The sequence below is a fragment of the Ovis aries genome, chromosome 6 (genome assembly GCF_016772045.2).
Source record: "Ovis aries strain OAR_USU_Benz2616 breed Rambouillet chromosome 6, ARS-UI_Ramb_v3.0, whole genome shotgun sequence".
NCBI lineage: Eukaryota > Metazoa > Chordata > Mammalia > Artiodactyla > Bovidae > Ovis > Ovis aries.
Window position 1 is genome coordinate 26,642,414 of NC_056059.1, and position 20,744 is coordinate 26,663,157.

The following is a 20,744-nucleotide window of genomic DNA, read 5'->3' on the forward strand; positions in this document are numbered from 1 at the left end:
GAGATTGTCCCTGGATTGTAGATGTTTCTTCAAGAGGTGCTCTGGCTGTCTCCTGGTGCAGAGTGAGTTCAAAGGCAGAGAGAGCCCTGCCCTCCTCTCTGGGAAGACAAGAGGAGAAAACACAGATCTATATTGCTTGGGAACCACGTCTCTGCCTGGGAACCATTTCTGGGGTTCTGGCTGTATCATTCTGCTTTCAAAATTCAATCAGCAAGCAGAAGGTGGCCCTTTCTCTGAGGAAGAACATGGCTGAATCACGTGTAGCTTCTCACACCAGGTCACAACAGCTTTCCCGGTAGTTCAGAGCCACCAGAGTTTGTCCTCAGCTATGGGGAAAAGCACCCTCCACCAGATCATTGTTAGTCTCTGGAGCCCCATCGTGCTCATGCCTGTCCCACACACTTAATTGTTTATAGCCAGCTTGTCACAAGAGTAAGTGTGAGGGAAACTGGTCTCTTATTTCTGTCTTAGGACCCTCTTGGTAGCAAGTAACAGGAAGCTCCCAAAGTAACTTGAGTCAGGATGGGAGGAGGAGATGTCCAGTAGGGACCCAGGGGCATTGCGTGGAACTCAGAATCAGGACATGTGGCCAGGGTGCTGGGGATGAGGAGTGGAGAGTGGGCAGGAACAGAAGCCCCTTTTTCTGTTTCTGTATCTGCATGCTCCCTCCATAGCAGCCCAGTCTATTCCAGCCTAAGGGGGACTGAAGCTGACAAAAATCACCATGTCCAACACTTGATTTCTGGGCAAGAGAGACTCTGGGCTCATATTGAATAAATAGCTCTTTCTGAGACATAGGCCCACTGCAGTCTGCTGCTCAGTCTATAGAGGGTGGAGATGGGGTGGGCCCTCCTTTGCATACGTGACTGCAGGGGCCCACCCTTGAGGAGGGTGGCCAGTTTTCATAAAAGGGGGATGTAGATGGAGATGTTGCCCCAGTCAATATTACTTAAATTTTTTTTTAGATTTTTTTTTTAAACGTAGACCGTTTTGAAAGTCTTTATTGGATGTTACTTCTGTTTTATGCTTTGATTTTTCGGCCATAGGACATGTAGGGTCTTAACCTCCTGACCAGGTTTTGAACCCATAGCCTCTGCATTGGAGGGCAAAGTCCCAACCTCTGGACTGCCAGAAAAGTCCCGATATTGGTTATAATTTATATTCCACATTCTTCCCCAAAGATTCCGTTTTTAAGGATGGATATAAAGGAACGAAAACAAATCATGAAGGGTATAAAGTAAAAGTGAAGAGTGATAAGCTTAAGGACGATGCATTGAGAAGCCCTGATGGGGAGAAACTTCCTATAATGTGGGGTTTCAGAACTAGCAGGTTTTGAAGTTCTGATGCCGGTGACTCTCAGTATTCGTGAACGAGACTGACGAGACAGGAAAGAGGAAAGACTCGAGGTTAAACTCGGTGTCCTGACTGGAGTGTTTCTTGTAAACGCGCAGGGGTACTTGTAGGCACTGTTCCTGGAAGGAGCCTCCCGCCTGCGCAGAGGAAGGAGATGATTCATTGGAGGCAGGTGTTCCTGCCCCTTAAATAGGCACATGCCATGCTGTTAACACAGCCCCCATCACTCCCAGAGTCTGACCTCGGGCCACGTGGCACCTTTTCAGCCCTGTGTGTGTAAATGTCAGGTAAGGGTCCATGTGCGAGAGGTGCGCAGCTGAGAAGAGGGGCTGCTGGTCACTGAACGAGGATGCTTTCTCATCCTTGGAGGAGGCAGCACTGCACCTAGAGGAAGCAGGGGTCATCCTGACCTGGCCTAGGTCTGGGGAGAGGAGGCGGCGGCTGAGAAAGGACTGAGGATGGGGAGGGAACTGACATGTAGGGAGTGCCAACTATTCCAGGCATGTGAGTCGAGTTTGAGTCACCCAGTCCTTACACTGGCACGTTGACCCTTGAAGTTGCTCTCTTTCCTCAGGGGCCCTTAGTATCTCTGTTTGACACATTAGGACCAGGGGGCTCTGGGAAATCAGGAAACCCTCCTGTGGTTCTGTCTGTCTCCTGGAGAAACCAGTCACCGCCACGGCCTTCAGAGCCTAACCAGTGTGGCCCCCGTTCCTCCATTAAACCTGGACACCTTAGCTCAGGCCCTTAGCCAGGCTGCTGCTTTGCCTGGAACTCTGTTCCCTGACACCTACCAGCCAGCTCCTTCATGTCCCTCGTGTCTTTGCTTACGTGACTTTCTTGGTGGAGACTCGCTCCATTTCAGCGTCACAACAGCTCACTCCTCCCTGGAGCACACCTCACTCCCCCGTGCTGTTCTGTTTTCCCGCAGAGCTTCTCGTCTTCTGCAGCTGTACGTGATCTAACTCATGTATGCTGCTTTTCAGTGTCTTTCGTTCCCCACATGGCCTGATGAGAATGTCAGCTGCAAGAGCAGGCACATTTGTCTGTTTCAGTTCCCAGTGGTAATTATCCAGGGCCCCTAGAGGGCTACCTGGCTCATAGCAGATGCTCAGTAAATGTGTGCTGAACAAACAAGGAGCCTTTCCGAGGTCACGAAACCACAAGCCCAGCTCTGGCTGGGCTTCTTCCAGCTGCGTGTGTTCAGTCTGCATGAGGAGGCCGCGAGGGCAAAGTGAAGGGAGAGGTGAACCCTGGTTCAGATGGGAAATATCCTGTTTACAAGTCTGGACTTTATCTGCCATGCCATCTTATCATGAGGATTCTGGACACTTTGAATGTACAAACTGGGACATGGGGACCCAGTGGCAAAATTGGGATTGCCTTTCTGCATATTGAATTTTCCACCAACCCGTGTTTATACTCCTCTGACATGGCAAGAATTATGCCCAAAGGCGTTTTATTCCTGCGTCAGCCCTTGTTTGATAGAGACAATATAGATTTTGTTAACAGAAGTATTTAACACACTTGTGTGGACTGCTCCGCTCATCCATCCCGCCAGACCTGGAGTCTGGGTCAGACTTAGGTATCAGAAAAACATCTTCATAAAACATACACGTGCTCCGGGAAAATACACCTCTTCTTTCCCTTTCCTCTCTTCTGTGCCAAAGGTTTTAAAATGCATCTCTCCTGTTTATTCAGGCACAGCTTATGATTTTTAAAAACAACATCCTCAGAATGATTAAGGATTCAAAGTTCTTTCCATTGTTATTTAGGATGATATTTTCCAGGTTCCAGTTAGGTGAGAAAATTGACCTGATTTTTATTTTCCCCTACTGTGTTTACCTTGCTGCATTGTTATTTCGAGTCTGTTGATAGGGTGCCAGACAGATGTCATTGTTATTTTTTAAGCAAAGAGGATCAAAAATGTCCATTTAAGAACTGCCTGTGGGGGGAATAAAAAAGAATTGCCTGTGAACTTTAACATACAGCTTTACATAACTGCTTCCTTTTATGAATAAAAGTTGTAGGAGGTGGTGGACATGTATACAGGTTTTAAATAATTTATTTTTTTAAAGTATGCAAGCTGAAACTTACTTCAAAGAGAATTCACAGAGCAGCCAAAATACCCATGAAAGAAAACTGTCCTTCAGAAATGCTGCCACATCTCAAGCTAGTTATGAAATTGACACCCGAGCATTATTTCTGTCAGAGAGGACATAAGATAGATTTAGAGGAGCCATAGTCTCCATTTAAAAAATGTCAGAAACACATGCGTTATCCTTAATATTATACTTCCCTGTCCTTCACCCTTAACCCCACGCCATCCTGTCACCATATCCAGGCATCTCTGAAGATGCCAGTTTTATTTCCAAATGCTCTCGATTCCATGTGCCTCTTCAGTACATTTCAGTCCAGGATGCAGTTGGGTCTTATCTGCACGACCAAAGCTCTCGCTTAGCTGCTATGCATCTGCTCTGAACTCTCAGCTTAACTTTTCTGCAACTCAGGTCATTTTCCCAAAGACCAAATCTGATAAAAACCTGCTTTCTCGCCCCCATCTCAGCCAACTGCGTACATACAGCCCTGCATGTCTTCCTGTCACTCTTAGGGTGAGGACTGGATTCCTTAGTGTGACTTACGAGACCCTGCGTAGGCTGGTCCTGCTGACCTCTCTCGTTGCACACCTGCTGTACCTCCCTGCTTCCCCCCTTGTCTGTGCACCTGGCATACCAGTCACCTGTAGACCCTTTACTTGCTGTGCTTCTCTCAGCCCAGGGTCTTTGCACATTCTCTCCCCTCTACCTGAATCATTCTGCCTGCTTTTCTTTACCAGTTAACGTCTTCTCATCTTGCAGACCTCAGTTCCTGCATCGCTTACTTAGGGAAGCCTTCCTGGACTGGCTTCCCCGGTGGTTCAGCAGTAAAGAATCCAGCTGCCAGGGCAGGGCATGTGGGTTCAGTCCCTAGGCTGGGAAGATCCATCCTCTGGAGGAGGAAATGGCAACCCACTCCAGTATTCTTACCTGGAAAATTCCATGGACAGAGGAGCCTGGTGGGCTGCAGTCTGGGGTCGTGAAGAGTCGGACACGACCAGGCATACGCGCACTTTCTGAACTACTATTCTAGGTCGGGTCTCCCTCTTCATTTGTGTTGGTCTTGTGTTCCTCTCCTTTAGAGCACCGTCAAGGGCGATTTTGTCTTTTACACATTATTTGGTAAAGATGTATCTTTCTATCTAGACTTTAAGATCTCTGGAAACAGGGACTATGTCTGTTTTCGTACCTACATTTATCACAAGATAAAAGCAGTGCCTAGCACAAGGTAGGAACTCGAAAAACGTTTGTTGAAGGTTGTAGATGGATGAGTGAGTGGCTTCTCAAAGCACCCGTTGCTGTGCTAAGCAGCACAGTGGAACACCGGTCCCTTTCTGGTATGTCGGGAGCTCAGCAAGGACAAAACCAACAGATGGAGGAAGAGGAAAGGGGGCAGGGGTGACCTTCCTGGCAGAGAAGCCTCATCGTCCGAGTCCCGTCGCAGGGCCACTGTCCTCTCCAGCTTTCCTCGAGGATCAGCTCTGCTGGCTCTTGTCCTGCGAAGCCTGGTGGGCTTCCATGCACACGCACCTCTCTGTTTCTACCCACGTGCTGTTCTCATGCCTAGTCAGGAAAACATGCTTTGCTTTGAATACCTAGAAATTAAAGAAGTACTTTTGAGACTTAAAACATGAGTTTCAGTATCATTCTCCATCCTTTGTTTGGCTGAACAGACATTTTATGCACCTTAGCAAAGTATAATACTATAATAGTCTGGAGCTTGGACCGAGGAATCAAGTTGCCTGAGCAGCCCAGCTCAGGCACCTATGTAATCTTGGGAGACGTACTCCATGTGTCTAAGTCTCAGTTTCCTTATCTGTAAAACGGGGATAATATTTCTACTGCATGGTATTGTTGTGGTATACTTTAGAACAGCACTGTCCAATAGTAATATAGTGCAAGCCACATATATAATTTAAATTAAATGTTCCACTAGCTGTATTTTTTAAAAAATCTATTAAATAAGCTTCATGGATACATTATACAGCACAGGGAAATATAACCATGATTTTGTAACTTTAAACTGAGTATAATCTATAAAAAATATTAAGTCACTATGTGGTACATCTGAAACTAATATGATCTTATAAATCAACTACTTCAATAAAGAGTAAAATAAGAGAAGTTAACTTTTTAATATATTTAACCCAATATAGCTGAAGTATTATCATTTCAATGTGTAATCAAAAATAAAGCAGCTGTAAAAAAATAAGTCATAAAAAAGAATGAAATAATGCCATTTGCAGCAACATGGATGGACCCAGAGATTGTCATACTGAGTGAAGCAAATCAGACAAATATCACGTGATATTACTTTAATGTGGAATCTAAAAAAATGATACAAACAATATACAAAACAGAAACTCACAGAAGTAGAAAACAAACTTATGGTTACAAGAAAGGAAAGGTGGGGGTGAATAAATTAGGAATTTGAGATTAATAGATATGTACTACATATTTAAAATAGATAAACAACAAGGACGTATCATATAACACAGGGAACTACGACATCTTAGAATAACTTATAGTGGAAAAGAATCTGAAAAAGACTAGATATATGGATATATATGTATTACTGAATCACATTGCTGTATGCCTGGAACTCAGACAACGTTGTAAGTCATCTATACTCCAGTTAAAAATAAATAAGCAGCTGTTAATGGGAACTGTTACATTCTTCAGAATGTTAAGTCTTTTAAAGCCAGAGTATATTTCACACCTACTAGCACATCTCACTTTGAACTGACCATGTTTCAAGTGCCCAGTGGCTGGGAGCCTGCTGTGTTAGGCACTGCTGTTTTAACTCATTCATATAAAAACAAGTACTTAGTATGGTGCTTAGTTCATAATTAGCATTTGACAAATGTTGGCAAAATTAATATTCATTTTAAAACATCAAAGTTGGATAGACAAACATTTGACTGTGTGTTTGCATATATTGCCACATGGGAGGATGCCTCAGATCTGGTCTTGTTTCTATTTCAAAGGAATAAAGAATTGGCTTTAATGTTCTCATTTGTTCCCTGTAAAGTGGCCTTTGGGTTTCAGAACAAGGTCAATTTGGGGGTTTATGGTCGCCTTTTCTTCTGGAGGTGGGAAAGGGGAAACTCGGTGTCCTTCAAGTGCTACGTGCCTATGTCTGTTTTTTTGGCTCTTCCCTGTTTAATTGTTGGAGCTGGAACAACTTGATTTTAAAAGAAAACACATGGGCCGAGAGTCATTGGGAGGATGCTTGCTGATGATGGAGCCGTAGAGCTATGTACGGGCTGAGGTCCCAGCCCCACACCACTCGCTTAGCGGTTGAGTGCTTTCCTAGACTTCAGATTCAGTGTCTTTCTCCAAATCCTCAAACCTTGTTTGGGAGGTCACAGTTAAGGCAGGAAATATTGGAGCAAAATTGTAAAGGAAATTGTCTTTCAGTCTTCTTCAGATCCTGATTTTTTTTTCTCTCTCTTCTTTGTCAAAAATGTTGTTTCCAATCTGTTTATATGATTTGGGAAAGAAAAAGATTTTTCAAAGGGACAAATAATCTTTCTTTTTCAAAGAAAAAGATTATTCAAAGAGGGGAAAGTTGACTCCCCACTGAATTTCTGTTTTCTGTGTTACTCTGTTGTTATCACCAGCATGGGGAATGTCTGGTCTACGACCAGTTCATGTGAAGGCAAAATTCTCATCTCTTTTTACCCTCTCAACTTCCCATTGCTTCCTTGGGTGGGTCCTCATCATATCCCATGTACTTCTAATCTGAATGTATCGACTTTCTGTCCCACAGAGGAAAATGGGGACTTATCACTACTGGTAAGAACACGAACGTTAGTGTTACATTCATGTTGGTCCAAATCTCTGCTTCTCCACTCAGAAGCTCTGTGCCTCTGAGCAAATCGATCTTTCTTAAAATGGAGTTAATAATAATGCCTCCTTCAGAATAAACAGTTGTGATGCTTAAGAGAGACATGGCATATAAAAAGCACTATATAGGCACAGTGCCTGACACGTAATAAAGAGAAGTTAATGTTAGCAGTGAGGCAGGGGACCTCAGCGATGACCTGTCTGCCCTCCTCAGCAAGAGGGACGGTAGGCCATGTCACAGCATCCCAGCATTGCTCCTGATGACACTGGGACTCACTGCATCAGGGGAGTGACTGCCTTTGTCCGCAAAGTGCTTTAACATGAGAAAGTCTCGGATTTCCCTGGGCTGAGTTTGATGTCAGTAAGGATGGAGGTCTAATGGTCTCCCGTGTGTGCAGTCGTCTCTGTTACCTACTGTGCTGGGACCTATGAAAAGGAGAGTGACATGCTGAGTGGCGTTATTTTTGTACTATAGAGACCCAGAAACATTTTGAGTCATTTGAGAGGCTGGTGCATTTGTGGCTTCCGATTGGAACTGTAAAGTGAAATAGCATTCTGATCAGGGCACTAGAGAGGCTGAGCATAGTGGTTTTTTGTTGGCATGCTGAAAATACATTTTTCTAAATGTTCTCAGACTTCCGTGACCAAGGGTAGCTTGGAAGAAGGGGTCCTTCGGTTTTGCTCCATCAGGGCCACGGTGCTGAGCTTTTCTGTGTGGGAACTCAGAATGCATCAGTATCACTGCAGTGTCAGATAACTGTCCAGGGTCTCGGAAGTTCTGCTTATAAAAACACCACCACCTTTTCTGAGCAGTCACTCCTCTGTGTTATTTTCCGTTCCCTCTGCTTCTGCTGTTTTCCCAGCCCCTTTTTGGATTTATTAGCCATTGCCTACAAAGTGTCAGTAACTCCCCGCTGCGAATGGCAAAGACCTCGCCAGGTGGACCCTTCTCAGATTTCCCTGAAACTGGAGAGAGTAACCACCCTCACTCTCATTTTCTCCACGGCTCCCTCTCAGTGGACAGCTTCCCTGACGTTTAACTTGATCAAGATGTTAGTAAAATAAATAGCGTGCGCCATGACCCTCAGTCTCAACCTGCCCACCCTCTTTTCACCTCATTGTTTGGAGAGGAAACTCAGAGTTGCTGTGGATAATCAAGACGAGGACTAAGATGTGTCTTTCCTTGTGGCCAGTTACACCCAGTCCTGATCACTGAGCTCTGAGTGGGTAGACAGCCATGTGCTATGTGTTACCAAACCTGTGGAACTCCGGTTATAAGACACACTATTATTTGAGGTACAGTCAAGGGGAGAGAAAAAGCAATTAAACTGAGACACCATCATTTTTAAGACACATCCCAATTTCAGAGATGTTAAAGTGTGCTGGAAAAATGTGTCTCTTAAAGGAGATGGAATGCTGTGAGAACTGATTCAAACAAACTATCCCCCTGGTTACTTTTGCTCCTCTCTCTCGCCCCATACTCAACGCAGCTGATGGATGGCTGAGTCCATGTATTTTCAGCTCAACCTTGCATGTTATTTGTGTGCTCTGTGTTATGCATGAAGTTATAGCTCAGAATTTAGGCCAAGTCATGAAAGCCCTTTCAACTACAATGTAAGTATTATAAGTTTCTGACTAAGATTCCAGGTGTTCTCTTTGGGTCATCCTGGACTTGATAAGGGTCCTGTTCCCTTTTGAAGGGGTGATAAAGAGTTGACTGAGGGACACTGGGCGTTTCTGCAGGCCCTCCCTGCCCCAGCCCATTCATGATGGCATGATGGCAAGGAGAAAATCTCCAACTCTGCTAAATTCATGCCCCTAGTTCTTTGTTTTCTAATGACATCATGCTTAGGTTTATGGGGTACTCACTGCTTCCTCTCCAGTCCAGAAAGGCAGCATCAGACATTACTGATGACTTTAATTTTATTCAAGATTCTACCTAATTATTATTCTTTATAATCTGAATGACTTCTAAGCAAGTGCTGTTCTTAATGCGGTAATAATTTTATCAAGGGGATGGTGGTATTTCTTTTCCTGTTGAAGACCATTAGATTTTAGAGAAAACTTTCTCAGCAGATAAAGTAACCCAAAGAGAGTGATTGAAACTTTGTTTGTACTAGTAAAAATATGGCATTTTCTCTCATACTTACACCATTTTCTTGCTTTCTTTCAGTTTTTGGGAATAGCATTTCTTGGAATCGGACTCTGGGCGTGGAATGAAAAAGTAAGTCAAACATCATTAAAATGCACACATTTTGTTTGTAAGAAGCTGCATGTTATATGCTGTCTCTTTTTCCTCTTTGATGACTGCCAAGTGTATGGAAACATGGCTCTTTAACGAAAAAGTACCCCCCCAAAATAATGTCACAGTTCAAAGACTCAAGAATGGAGCCTAAATTGGTCATTGCACCAAAATAATTACAGAAGTAACAACACACGTGCATAACACAGAATGTGTAATTGGAATTTTATCAGTTAGCTGGAGAGACATGTTCCCATGGAACAGGGCCTCACTCTGGCATAAGAATTTCAAAAATGCATATAAATAATACTGACAATACTAAATAAGCACCTGGAACCTTTTTTTCCTCTTTTACTTTTTAAAAAACCCTTTGGAAGATTATTCAAGCCATGAAGATTATATTTGAGTGTGAACATTATGTGCTAAGCTATCAGCCTGTGGTACGTATGGAAGAAACTAGATACAATTCATGTTTGAAAAGCAGATAAACTTATCAGTGTTGCTCAAGAGTGTGAACACTTGTGTGCTGATTGGAAATGTTAAGGAATATCCAAACTTTGTCATCAAATATCGCACAGTAAAAGAATAAATCTGGATCTATGGAGAAGGCTATATGAAGACACAGTGTTCTGGGTGGTTTATTATGTAAATAACATCCTCACGACAACACTGCCCTGTGTCCATTCCTCCACTTCCCTTCCCGTCCATACCTTTTAAGTTTTTTTCTGCAGCTTCTCCTTCTGATGCCAAGCAGTGGAATTAAAATATAAATACATACTCCTTTTTTCTTCCTTCTTTGGACATGAGATCATTGGCAGCATTTTATCTGTTCTGGTATTTGGCTACACAGTAAAGCTTTATCATCCCCCACCTATGAGAGTGAGGGAGTGCATGGATTGGTTAAAAGTTGTAAACTAAGACGTTAGCTGAAAATTTCCCAGAAGACCATTCTCTTATCACATTGACATTTCACCCTCGGAGCTTGACCAAGGCCTGGAGTCAGGCATTCCTTTGAAGTGGTCTATGTATTAGGAAAGGAGAGAAAAACTAAGAAAGTCCAGCAAACAAAAGCCCTTCAGCTGCAAGAAGGCATTTCCACAAGTAAAACAATGTTTAGATAGATTGTATCCAGTAAAACTCAGAGTAAATCCAGAGTTTTGAAATTGAACCGCCGTCTGTTTATTTTCAGAATACTTGTACAGATTGTGAAATGTTTATGGAAAATGAACCACCTTCCAGCAACCTTATGAGGAAGAGTGGTGACTATACGTCAAGGGAAACAAATTAAGTTCCAAAAACAGAATTTTATCTCCAGAAACTTTTCTGTTGAATAACTGACCTTCTTTTGGATTATGATCAGTTTCTGTGTTGATCCCTTTATAAGCCTGAAGGTTTGTACTGGTGGAATCTCAGAAATTCCACTTTTAGAAGCCCTCTGTTTGGTTCAGGGCCAGATCTTATAGCTTTGTATAACTCTCCTTTAATCAGTCTATTTCTATCTGCTCTGAAAAGATGCTGGAAGGCATTATATGAACTAATTGTCTGTTCTAGCAATAAGCAGACAATATGTTGTTTTGAAGGTTTTTCTCTTTGTGAAAAATAATTATCCTTTTGTCTCATCAGTCGCCCTGATGTCTCTTCTTTGATAAAATCACAAAATTCTAAAACCGACAGTATCATACAAATATCAGAGCAAGGGGATGATGTGGTCTCTAGGGAGGGATGAAATAACAGTTCCCTCCTTTTTCAGGGCTGGTATCAGCAAAGGGAAGGCTTCTCTGCAGAGCTGGAGTTACCTGGCCGGGGTTGCCCAGCTACTGTGTAGCAGGACTCTGTGAGCTGGGACTACGCGGAGGTAGCGGAGGGTACAGGACATGTGACAGCTCAGTATGGTGCACACTGGCCATGTGTTTGGGCCCTGAGTCTGGTGGTGAGGATGCTGCAGCAAATGCTGCTGAGTCCCTGTCCCGTGGGGCTTGTTTTTAGTGGGGGCACCAGCAGTTAACTAGCCAGGAACACGTGTGCAGGTGTGGATGAGTGCTGAGAAACGCAAGGTATAGAGTAAGGGCTGCTTAGAGTGGTGGGGAAGAGGTCTCTCTTACTTTTTATTAATTTATTTTTGGCTGTGTTAGGTCTGTATCGCTGTGCGGGCTTTTCTCTAGTTGTGGTGAGTGGGGCCACTCTGCAATTGCAGTGCCGTGGCCTCTCTGGTGGAGCATAGGCTCTAGGGCGCATGGGCTGCAGAAGTTGCAGCTTGTGGGCTTCGTAGTTATGGTGCCTGGGCTTTAGAGCGCAGGCTCAGTAGTTGTGGGGCATGGATTTAGTTGCATGAGGAATCTTCCTGGACCAGGGATCAAACCTGTTTCTCTTGTTTTGGCAGGTGGATTCTTTACCAGTGAGCCACCGAGGAAACCCCAAAAGGGATCTCTTTTAGATAGAGCACTTGGGAATGGCCTCCCTGACAAGAGGGCACTGGAGCAGAGACCTGGATGAAGTAAAGAGGGGTCTGCAGAGCACTGGGGGAGTAGCAAGTCCAGCGGCCCTGAGTCAGGCACGTAGCGATTCCGAGGAACAGAAAGAATGCCAGTAGAAAGGGAGAGCTAGATATAAGGCAGGTGGCCAGAGAGGCAGGCAGAGCCAGGAGGGGCAGGGGCCTGTAGAGGCCCGGGCATTAAGGGAGTGTCCTAATCTGGCTTTTGTTTTAAGATCACTCTGGTTGCCATGAGGGGAAAAAAAAAAAAAAAAAAAGCACAGCTCTGGGCTGAAAGACCAGAGTTCAATACTGACTCCTTCCTTTGCTGTCAGCGTGACTTTGGGCACGTGGTTTAGCGTCTCTGGGTACCCTTCCCTGGTTTATCGAGTCAGCTTGTAGGGTTGCTGTGAGGATGAAGTGGGGTGGCTCCCCACACTGAGCCTGGTGTAAGGTACATGCTTTCTGGGACATGTTCCCTTCCTTGGATGCCCTGGCGAAGTGTGTCCACTTCTACATGGGCACCAGCATAGAATGGAGTCTTTGAGAGCTGCCTCAGATTTTAGGAGCATTCCAGGCTCTGATCTGTGGACTGAGAATCGGCTTTGTTCTGGGGTCTCTTAAGGAAGGTGTGATGTTCATTGATTGACTTGGTAGCTGTAGAAGCTGCTCCGCTGAAGCCCTTGGGGATAAGTTCTAACCTAGACCAGGCCACTGCTGGGATGATGTTCTGAGGTGAACCACAGCCAGCCAAGGGTGACGGCCGCATGCACCTGCAGGGCGGCTCACACCAGCCTGTGAATCAGTAAATCCCCCCAACGGAGATGTGGTGACATTTACTTGAAAAGAAGCCCAGAGGGTAAATCCCCAAACTGGGTCACGGCTGGAAGGATCAGATTTCTTTAATAGATGGGGTTTTGCACATTTTTATGTGGAGCACAGAAACATTGGAGGCAAAAATCATTAAAAATACCAGCCTGAGATTTAGGACTGATATTACAGTTGAATATTAGACTTAATAATTAAATAATACATTTACTCTAGCTTCCAGATCACCGTCAAGATGCAAAAGATGTATGTGTCTCCAGGGGAAACTGGTTTATGTGCAGTTTTTCAGGAATCATAGGATCTGCGAGTTTAGAAGGAACGTTAACAGTCACGTGGCATGAGTTACCTCCACAACAAGCTTGGCAGCGTCCGGCAGTAATCACCTCATCCATTCAAAGAACATTATTGAGCACACAGCATGGGGCATGGCTTGCGCTTGATTCTGGGCATGTAATTCTTCAGGGGGTGCATGTTCTAGGATGGGCGTGCACATATACATGAACTATGAGTGCTAGTTTGTTCTAGGACGGGCGTGCTGATATACATAAACTACACTTCAGTCATGTCTGATGCTTGCAACCCCACGGACTGAGGCCTGCTAGGCTCCTCTGTCCATGGGATTCTCCAGGCAAGAATACTGGAGTGAGTTGCCATTTCCTCCTCCAGCGGATCTAGAAATAAAGTAATACATTGCAATTCATGCTAATTTGGAGTGTATAGAAGTTGAACAGTTCCTGGGGCAAAGCACTCACCACTTTTCTCTGGGTTCTTCTTACTGTTAGAAAGACCTTCCTCCTGCCAAATTAGAATCATGTCCTACTGGTTTTCATTCATGGAATGTAGGTCTGCCCCATTGGGACCCATTGTAAGCCCTTCTCTGTATTTAGTCCTTGGTGTGTTTCCTTGTGAGTTTCCAGGCTCTGGCGGAGGTGGGGGATCCCTCTGCCATCTTGATCTCGCTCCTCTGACCTCCCTATGGGTCCCCTTCTCCAGGGAGAGGATGTTTTAGGGGCCGTAGAGGGTATGGCCGGATCACGTCCCCTCTCTCCTGTCTGTGCTCAGTACCATTTGAGGTCACACAGTGTATCACTGAGTGATCTCAGGTTGGTCCAGGTCCGCTGGGTTTCCTCCCTCCATCTCACATCTGGCTGATTTTCAGAGGCAGATTCAAGAGTCCAGATTGCCCCAGGTCTGTTCTACCTGTCTGTCTACCTGCAGAGATTGCTCTGGAGCTGGAAGCTCTGTGCTCCATCAACCAGCACATTCCCCACTCCACTCAGCTGGGTTTTGATCAACATCCTCGCTCAAGTCCTCCTTTTAACTCAGACCTTCCTTTAACTCCTTGCTCCAGTGCTACCTGGCAAATTCGGATTCAGTAGGTCTGGGTGTGGACACCAGGAGGCTCTGTTTTACAAGCTTCCTGTATTATTCTGATTGCAGTCAAGTATAGTTATCACTGTTAGAAGGCAGTGACATATTGAGCAGGCTGAAGACAGAACCCAGTGACATGTCACTGGAAATTTCCTTTGGGGTTGACATCATTGACTTGTGTGTGCCCTTGGGTGTCATTAGTCAAGGAGTCTCTAATCCATCTACTTGTCATTGTATCAGACTGTCTTTCTGCATCTTGTCTTTTCTCTGAATAACTAGCCTAGGACTCATATGAACCTGGCTGGCACTTTCTCATTGAACATCATTTTCTTGCCCAGGTACCCAGAAACCTTTATCAGTCAAGTGAGGACTGAGGCATGTTTAATCATTCTTCTCTTCCAGGAACACTTTGCTACTTGGCTTCCAAGATCCATCACATTCTTGGGTTTCATACCTCATTAGCAGTGCCTTCTCATACTTGTTTGCAAAGTCCAGCTTCCTCTTGAACTTCTGAATTTTGGAGAAACCCCTTGTTTCTCTTCACTCACGCTCTGGGAGTTCTCGTTCAGGCTCAAGGCCTCAAGCATCATTAATCACTGGTGTGAAGTCACTCAGTCGTATCCTACTCTTTGCGACCCCATGGACTGTAGCCTACCAGGCTCCTCCCTCCATGGGATTCTCCAGGCAAGAGTACTGGAGTGGGTTGCCATTTCCTTCTCCAAATAATCACTGATGACTTCAAATTTACATCTGTGGTCCTGCCCTCTTCTGAACCCCAATCTCATGCCCAGTATCTCTGCTGAAAGGCCCGCCAGGCTTCTGAAGCTTTATAGCCCAGAGAAATACTCCTGATTTCTCCCCTCACACCTTCTCTTCCCAGTTGCAGGAGATGGCGGCTTGGTCCTCTTCACTTGCCTGGGTGTTCTTGACACCGTTGTCTTTTCTTCTCATACCGCATCCAGTCTGTCAGCAAACACTGTCAGCTCTGTTTGGAAACTGCACTGAGAATATGATTTCTTCCAACCACCTCCACTTCTACACACTAGTCTAAGCTGCCGCCTTTTGCCTCTGTTAGTACAGACCCCTCTGTTGTTCCCCAGCCTCTGCTCTGTGCCTCCACTCCCAGCCCTGGCCGTCTCCAAACAGCAGCCAAAGTGATTCTTTTATTCATTTTTTATTTTTATGATTACTTTCTCTGTTTTTGGCTGCACTCACAGCTTACGAGATCTTAGTTCCTTGACCAGGGTTTGAACCTGGGCCCCCAGCAGTGAAAGCGTTGACTTCTAACCTCTGAACTGCCAGGGAATTCTCCAGAGTGAGTCTTTCAAGCATAAGGCAGAATCCTGTCGCGTACTTCAAGCCCCCCAGTGCATTTACTGTCTCACTCAAAGCTGAGTACAGTACTGTGTTATTTCCGGGTCCTCCTTTCCCACGGTGCGCTCCCGCCCCTGCTGCGCTCCCGCCCCTGCTGCGCTCCCGCCCCTGCTGCGCTCCCGCCCCTGCTGCGCTCCCGCCCCTGCTGCGCTCCCGCCCCTGGATGGATGGACCTGCCACCCCGGGGCCTTCGTGCCACTCATCCCCTGCGAGGTGCGCTCTTCGCCAGAGGTCCACACAGCTGCTTGCCTCTGCTTCCTGGTCTCTGCTGCAGGGCCACCTTTGTCTGTGGGCCTCCCTGGCCTATTTGAAGCAGCCACTCTCAACGCTAGTCCCGGCCCCTTTCCCCACTTCCGTGTGCTTTTCCCCCACTCTGTGTTGTAAAAGGACTTAACCACTCACACAGTTTTTTTTTCCCCCTAAACAGGGACTTCTGTTTACTGCTACACTCTAGTGCTTAGAACGTTAGCTGACACGTAATAGACATTCAAGAAGCCTGCTCGTGGGAGAATGAATGCGCAAAGGGAAGATGAAAGCATTCTTTTCAGCCCTGGCTCTATCATTCAGACCCTAGTAAGCATATTATCAGTTCGTACAGCCTAGAAGGAAGTAAAGTGATATGCGGTTTCTGGTATCTGATATGGTAGGGGTTCATTCAGTGTTAGAAACAGCAGATTTCTAACATCCAGAGGAAAAAAAAAATTATTTCTAGCATGTAAGTGGTAATCTGTGTATGATTGTCTTGACTTCAGAAGAATTGGGGATATCTTCCCTTTTCCGTTTTGCCCAGTGTTTATACCTTTTCCCTGCTTTGTGCAGGATTTTATGCAATTTGAGTTCCCCCATCCAGATTGAACCCTGGGCCCTCGGCAATGAGAGCGAGGAGTCCTAACCACTGGGCGGCCAGGGAATTCCCATGGTAATGCTTTTGACTTAATTCTTAGGTAGGGGCAAGAGGCTGGGTGATCGCTGACAGTCGTAAGTAGGGCTGCTGCCCCCAACACTGTTGAGCGCAAGGGGGAGACTCGGCTTTTCCAAGTGGGAAAAGTGGGTTTCCCTGGTCCTCAGTGTGAGCTTTTGGCGCCTCCTGCCACTGCTCACACAGCACCAGCCTTCTGGGTGGAGGGTGAACCTGGCCTGGCTTGTCTGACCTGGAAGCTCCTTGAGGTCAGGAGCCTGTCTTCTTCAGCCCATTATGCCCAGGTCTAGCTGGGTGCCTCCTGCATCTTGGATGCCGGGTGCTCAGGACCACGTGAATGAGAATGTCCGGAGAGCTGTGTACATTGTTGCAGACCCCATGGGGTCTCCTTCCTGAGTCCCCTGTCTCGTCTGTCACTGCCCTCTCCTGGCCTGGCAGGAGGGAGCTGGGGCACAGGGCTGACCCTGGCAGGCGGACTGGCCATGAGAGGAGCTCTCTAGTCTTTATCAGCTTTCTCCCAGGCTGTCCTGGGGACAAGGGTGAGTCTTTTTCCTGGAGGCCTTCCCCCTGACCACTATCTGTAATGCCAGTCTCACTTCAGAACCCACCAGTTGCTGCCTGTCACGATTGTACAGAAGGCTCAACTTGGAAGAACTTTCCCAATTTTCCCAGGAAGGAAAAGTTAGACGAGGAGATTCAGTGATTCAAGCAATTCACAATGGTGGTGGTGAAGGTAGCCAGAGGGAAGTGGTAGGTGGAAGCGGTTACCCAGGCAACTTAAAGAGAAAAATGCTTGCCTCCCCTGAGAAAGTACTTGAAGGAGACATTTCTGAGAGGCCGAGAATACTTTTGAAGGCTTCATTTCATGGACTGAAATGTACGTTTGCATCTCGTTCTCAATTGTCCATGTGATCCCCACAGGTTCTCTGTTGCCGTTGAAAATCTGCAAACTGACCAGCTTTTGTTGAGTACCTGGAAAGTCAGCCTGTGCTCTGAGGTGCTGTAACCAGTATGCTTAGCAGAGGCATGAAATACGTTAGGGGAAAAACCCTTAATTTTTCTCTTTTTGTATGTCCCTGTAAACTTTTTTGCAGAGAAATTTATCAGGAATGAAAATTCAGGTGGATCAAAAATTGAGTGTCTTTGTTGTCCACCCTCAGATACCACAGTCCTACCCCAGGTCAGGAAGATGCCCTGGGGGAAGAAATGACATCCCACTCCAATATTCTTGCCTGGAGAAATCCCATGGACAGAGGAGCCTGGTGACTGCAGTCCACAGAGTCTGGACTGCACAGAGTCAGCACAGCGTTGGACGTAACTGAAGCGACTTAGCACACACACATTCTCGTTTTAGGCACCAGTCCAGGCCCAGTTTTTAGAAATGAAAATACTAGTCAGTCATGTCTGACTCTCTGCAACCCCATGGACTGGTGCCCCCCTCTGTCCATGGAATTCTCCAGACAAGAATAGTGGAGTGGGTTGCCATTTCCTTCTCCAGGGAATCTTCCCAACCCAGGGATTGAACCCGGGTCTCCTGCACTGTAGGCGGATTCTTTACCATGTGAGCCACCAGGGAAGCCCAGTTATTAGACAGGGCTGGATAAAAATTGAAACCCCAAACCTCACTTTGCTTTAAAATGTTTGCCTTGCCTGGCACAGTCAACCTTGGGCCCCTGGAGAGAGGAAGGGGTGAGGCCTTTGCCCCCTGTTTCCTCCTGTCCCCCCTCCCTGATCCCCCAGAGGTTTCTCTCCCACTTCCTGCCAGGGCAGAAACGTGGGTGCAGCTTTGCTCTCTGAGCCTGGCAGGTGGTAAAGGGGATGGTGCCTTGGCCCTTTTAAAGTTTCCCCAAGAGTCCCTCTGCCTTGCAGTTCCCCTCTGCTCGGTGGGCATCCCTGTTCTAGGTGGCCACCCAGTACCCCTGCCTAGACCTTGTGTCTCCAAGCTTCCTCAGGGATCCTCTTGAAACTTCCTTACTAGGTTTTGGATGAAAAGAAATCTGCTCCCTTATCTAGGAAGTGGAGTCACACAACACAGCAATTGCTTTCTCCAGAGAAATCTCATTCTATAACCCAGCCCCTCATCCCCTTGCTTTCACTGAGGTGTGCAAAAGAAGGAAGTTCTTTGCTTCGTGGTGTGTGTGTCTGTGTGTGCACACACAGTAGGAGGTCATCTCCTATTCATTTGGGTTTTCAGATCGTGACCAGTAAAGTGTGAGATAAGACTATCATATTTTTCTTAACATTTTAGAGACAGGTATACGTTTCCCAGGTGGTGCTAGTGGTAAAGAACCTGCCTGCCAATGCAGGAGACATAAGAGACTTGGGTTTGATCCCTGGTCAGAAAGAGCCCCTGGAGAAGGGCACGGCAACCCACTCCAGTATTTATGCTTGGAGAACCCGTGGACAGAGGAGCCTGATGGGCTACAGTCCATAGTGTTGCAAGGACTTGGACGCAACTGAAGGACTTAGCACGCATGCACGCACATATGATGTTACATTGGAAACAAGAACAGTCTTGCCCACTGCTGCTTTTTCTCTTTAGACAGTAGAGCATCGTGGTTGGAACACTGCTCTGGGCTCAAACCCCTGCTCTGCCACTTTCTCACCTGGGTCACCTGGCAAGTTACTCCATCTCTGGGTCTGTGTCCTGCCAGGGAAAATAGTCGTACCTGGAAAGTTAACTGTGAGGGGGAAATTATCCAGGTAGCTCTGAGCCTGGCAGAGTCAGTGCTCAGTCGTGTAGCCCTTACATGGCTTTCATCCCACAATTCAGCATCACCACAGGACCTCCCAGCAGTTTCCTTAGCCTCTACCTGCTGCCCAAGGAGTGAGCTTTCTGAATTCACGTGTGACCTTCCTCTGCTCAGAATGCCTTCAGAGTCAAACCTAGCCATGCTCCACCAGCCTCTGTCTCCTCTCACCACTTGTGACAGTCACACGTACACCCCGTGGTGGGCCAGGTCCTGCCACTTTGTCTCTGCCCTTGCTGACATGACCTCCTGCCCCTCCTGTGTACACTCACGTAACACACACTAATACCTCTGCCCAGAACCCTCCTACTAACCTGTCCCCCCTCTAGACTAGCTCCTGAGGGTGTCCCCATACATTCACTCTGAATATCCATGACTTGCACAGTACCTGGCACCTCTCAGATGATTCCCAGGAAACTGTTTGCTCAGGAACTGAATGAGTTGTGCATCTCTGAAGCTCTAGGATACAGTGATCACCTACCACTACATTAGACTTTCATTTGTTGTTTGGGTTTTTTTTTTTTTTTTTTTTTGCTTTAGTTGCAGGGACACTGTGATCAGAGCCTTTATTACATATTTCAGTTTAAACTTTTTACTTAGGAATATTCTGGATATGTTTCTTATCTTCTGCACATGGACATGAAATACCTGGAGAGTGTCTCGGAACATGCTGGGTTTTTGAAAAATGACACTTTTGCAGGTGGCTGTGTTTCCTTGTTCGAAGAGGCAGTTGCTCTACCCAGGTGGTGGTGGTGGTGGTTTCCTGGCCTGAGCACGGTACCAGCGAGGGCACCACATGGCTGACCTCCCCATCGGAGGCTCGGTTGCAGGATATTCTGGAGCCCTGAGAGATGACTGTCTCTCTTCTTCTTTCTCACCACAAAAGCAGGTCATGGCCATTTTTTATCTTTAAGAGAGGATTACTTGAATCTCACCATGACCTTTTCTGACAAGAAAAATACGGGAAACCGCATGTCTTGAAAGCGTCTGGTCTTCCTTTAACCTCGTGTCTCTTTGCCAGGCTGTGAGTTATGCTGCCCTGCGCCCTTTCATCTCCCTGAACTGCTCAGGTCCCAGCAAGCTCCTATCTCTCTACATCCTCTCCCTGGATTCTGCAGCAGTTGCTTAGACAGACGGGGGTTCTGGGGTGTGCAGAGCAACTTGTCCTTGACATCTGTAGAGGATCTCTGATGACTTGTTGGGGGCAGGTGGCCCTGTGGCCCAGCTTGGACTTCCTGTGGTCATTGTCACCAGCTTTCCAGGACCACCCCCTCCAAGTGGCTCATTTTCTTGAAACTGTCCTGTCTTGGCATTCTTTCTCAAGTAGGGAAATGCTGCTCCCTCTCTTACTCTAGGAAAACTGGTGCCCGTTTCACCCAGTGAAGTGTAGAGAGGGTGGGCAAGGCGGGATGCAGGATCATAAATTTCAAAGGGGCCCATCTGGCCTGGCTGTGCCTGCACATTCCATAGGCTTGTCTCTCTGTTTCTCATC

The 20,744-nt window shown here is 46.4% G+C and overlaps 1 protein-coding gene across 1 annotated transcript in view; it reads left to right on the forward strand.

The window, feature by feature from the left end:
* TSPAN5 (tetraspanin 5) overlaps positions 1 to 20,744 on the forward strand; it is a 187,206-nt gene that overhangs the window by 138,944 nt on the left and 27,518 nt on the right. Inside the window, exon 2 of the mRNA XM_004009684.5 lies at positions 9,472 to 9,522. Within this exon, the coding sequence (XP_004009733.1) occupies positions 9,472 to 9,522 (51 nt within the window). The remainder of the gene's footprint in view (positions 1 to 9,471; positions 9,523 to 20,744) is intronic.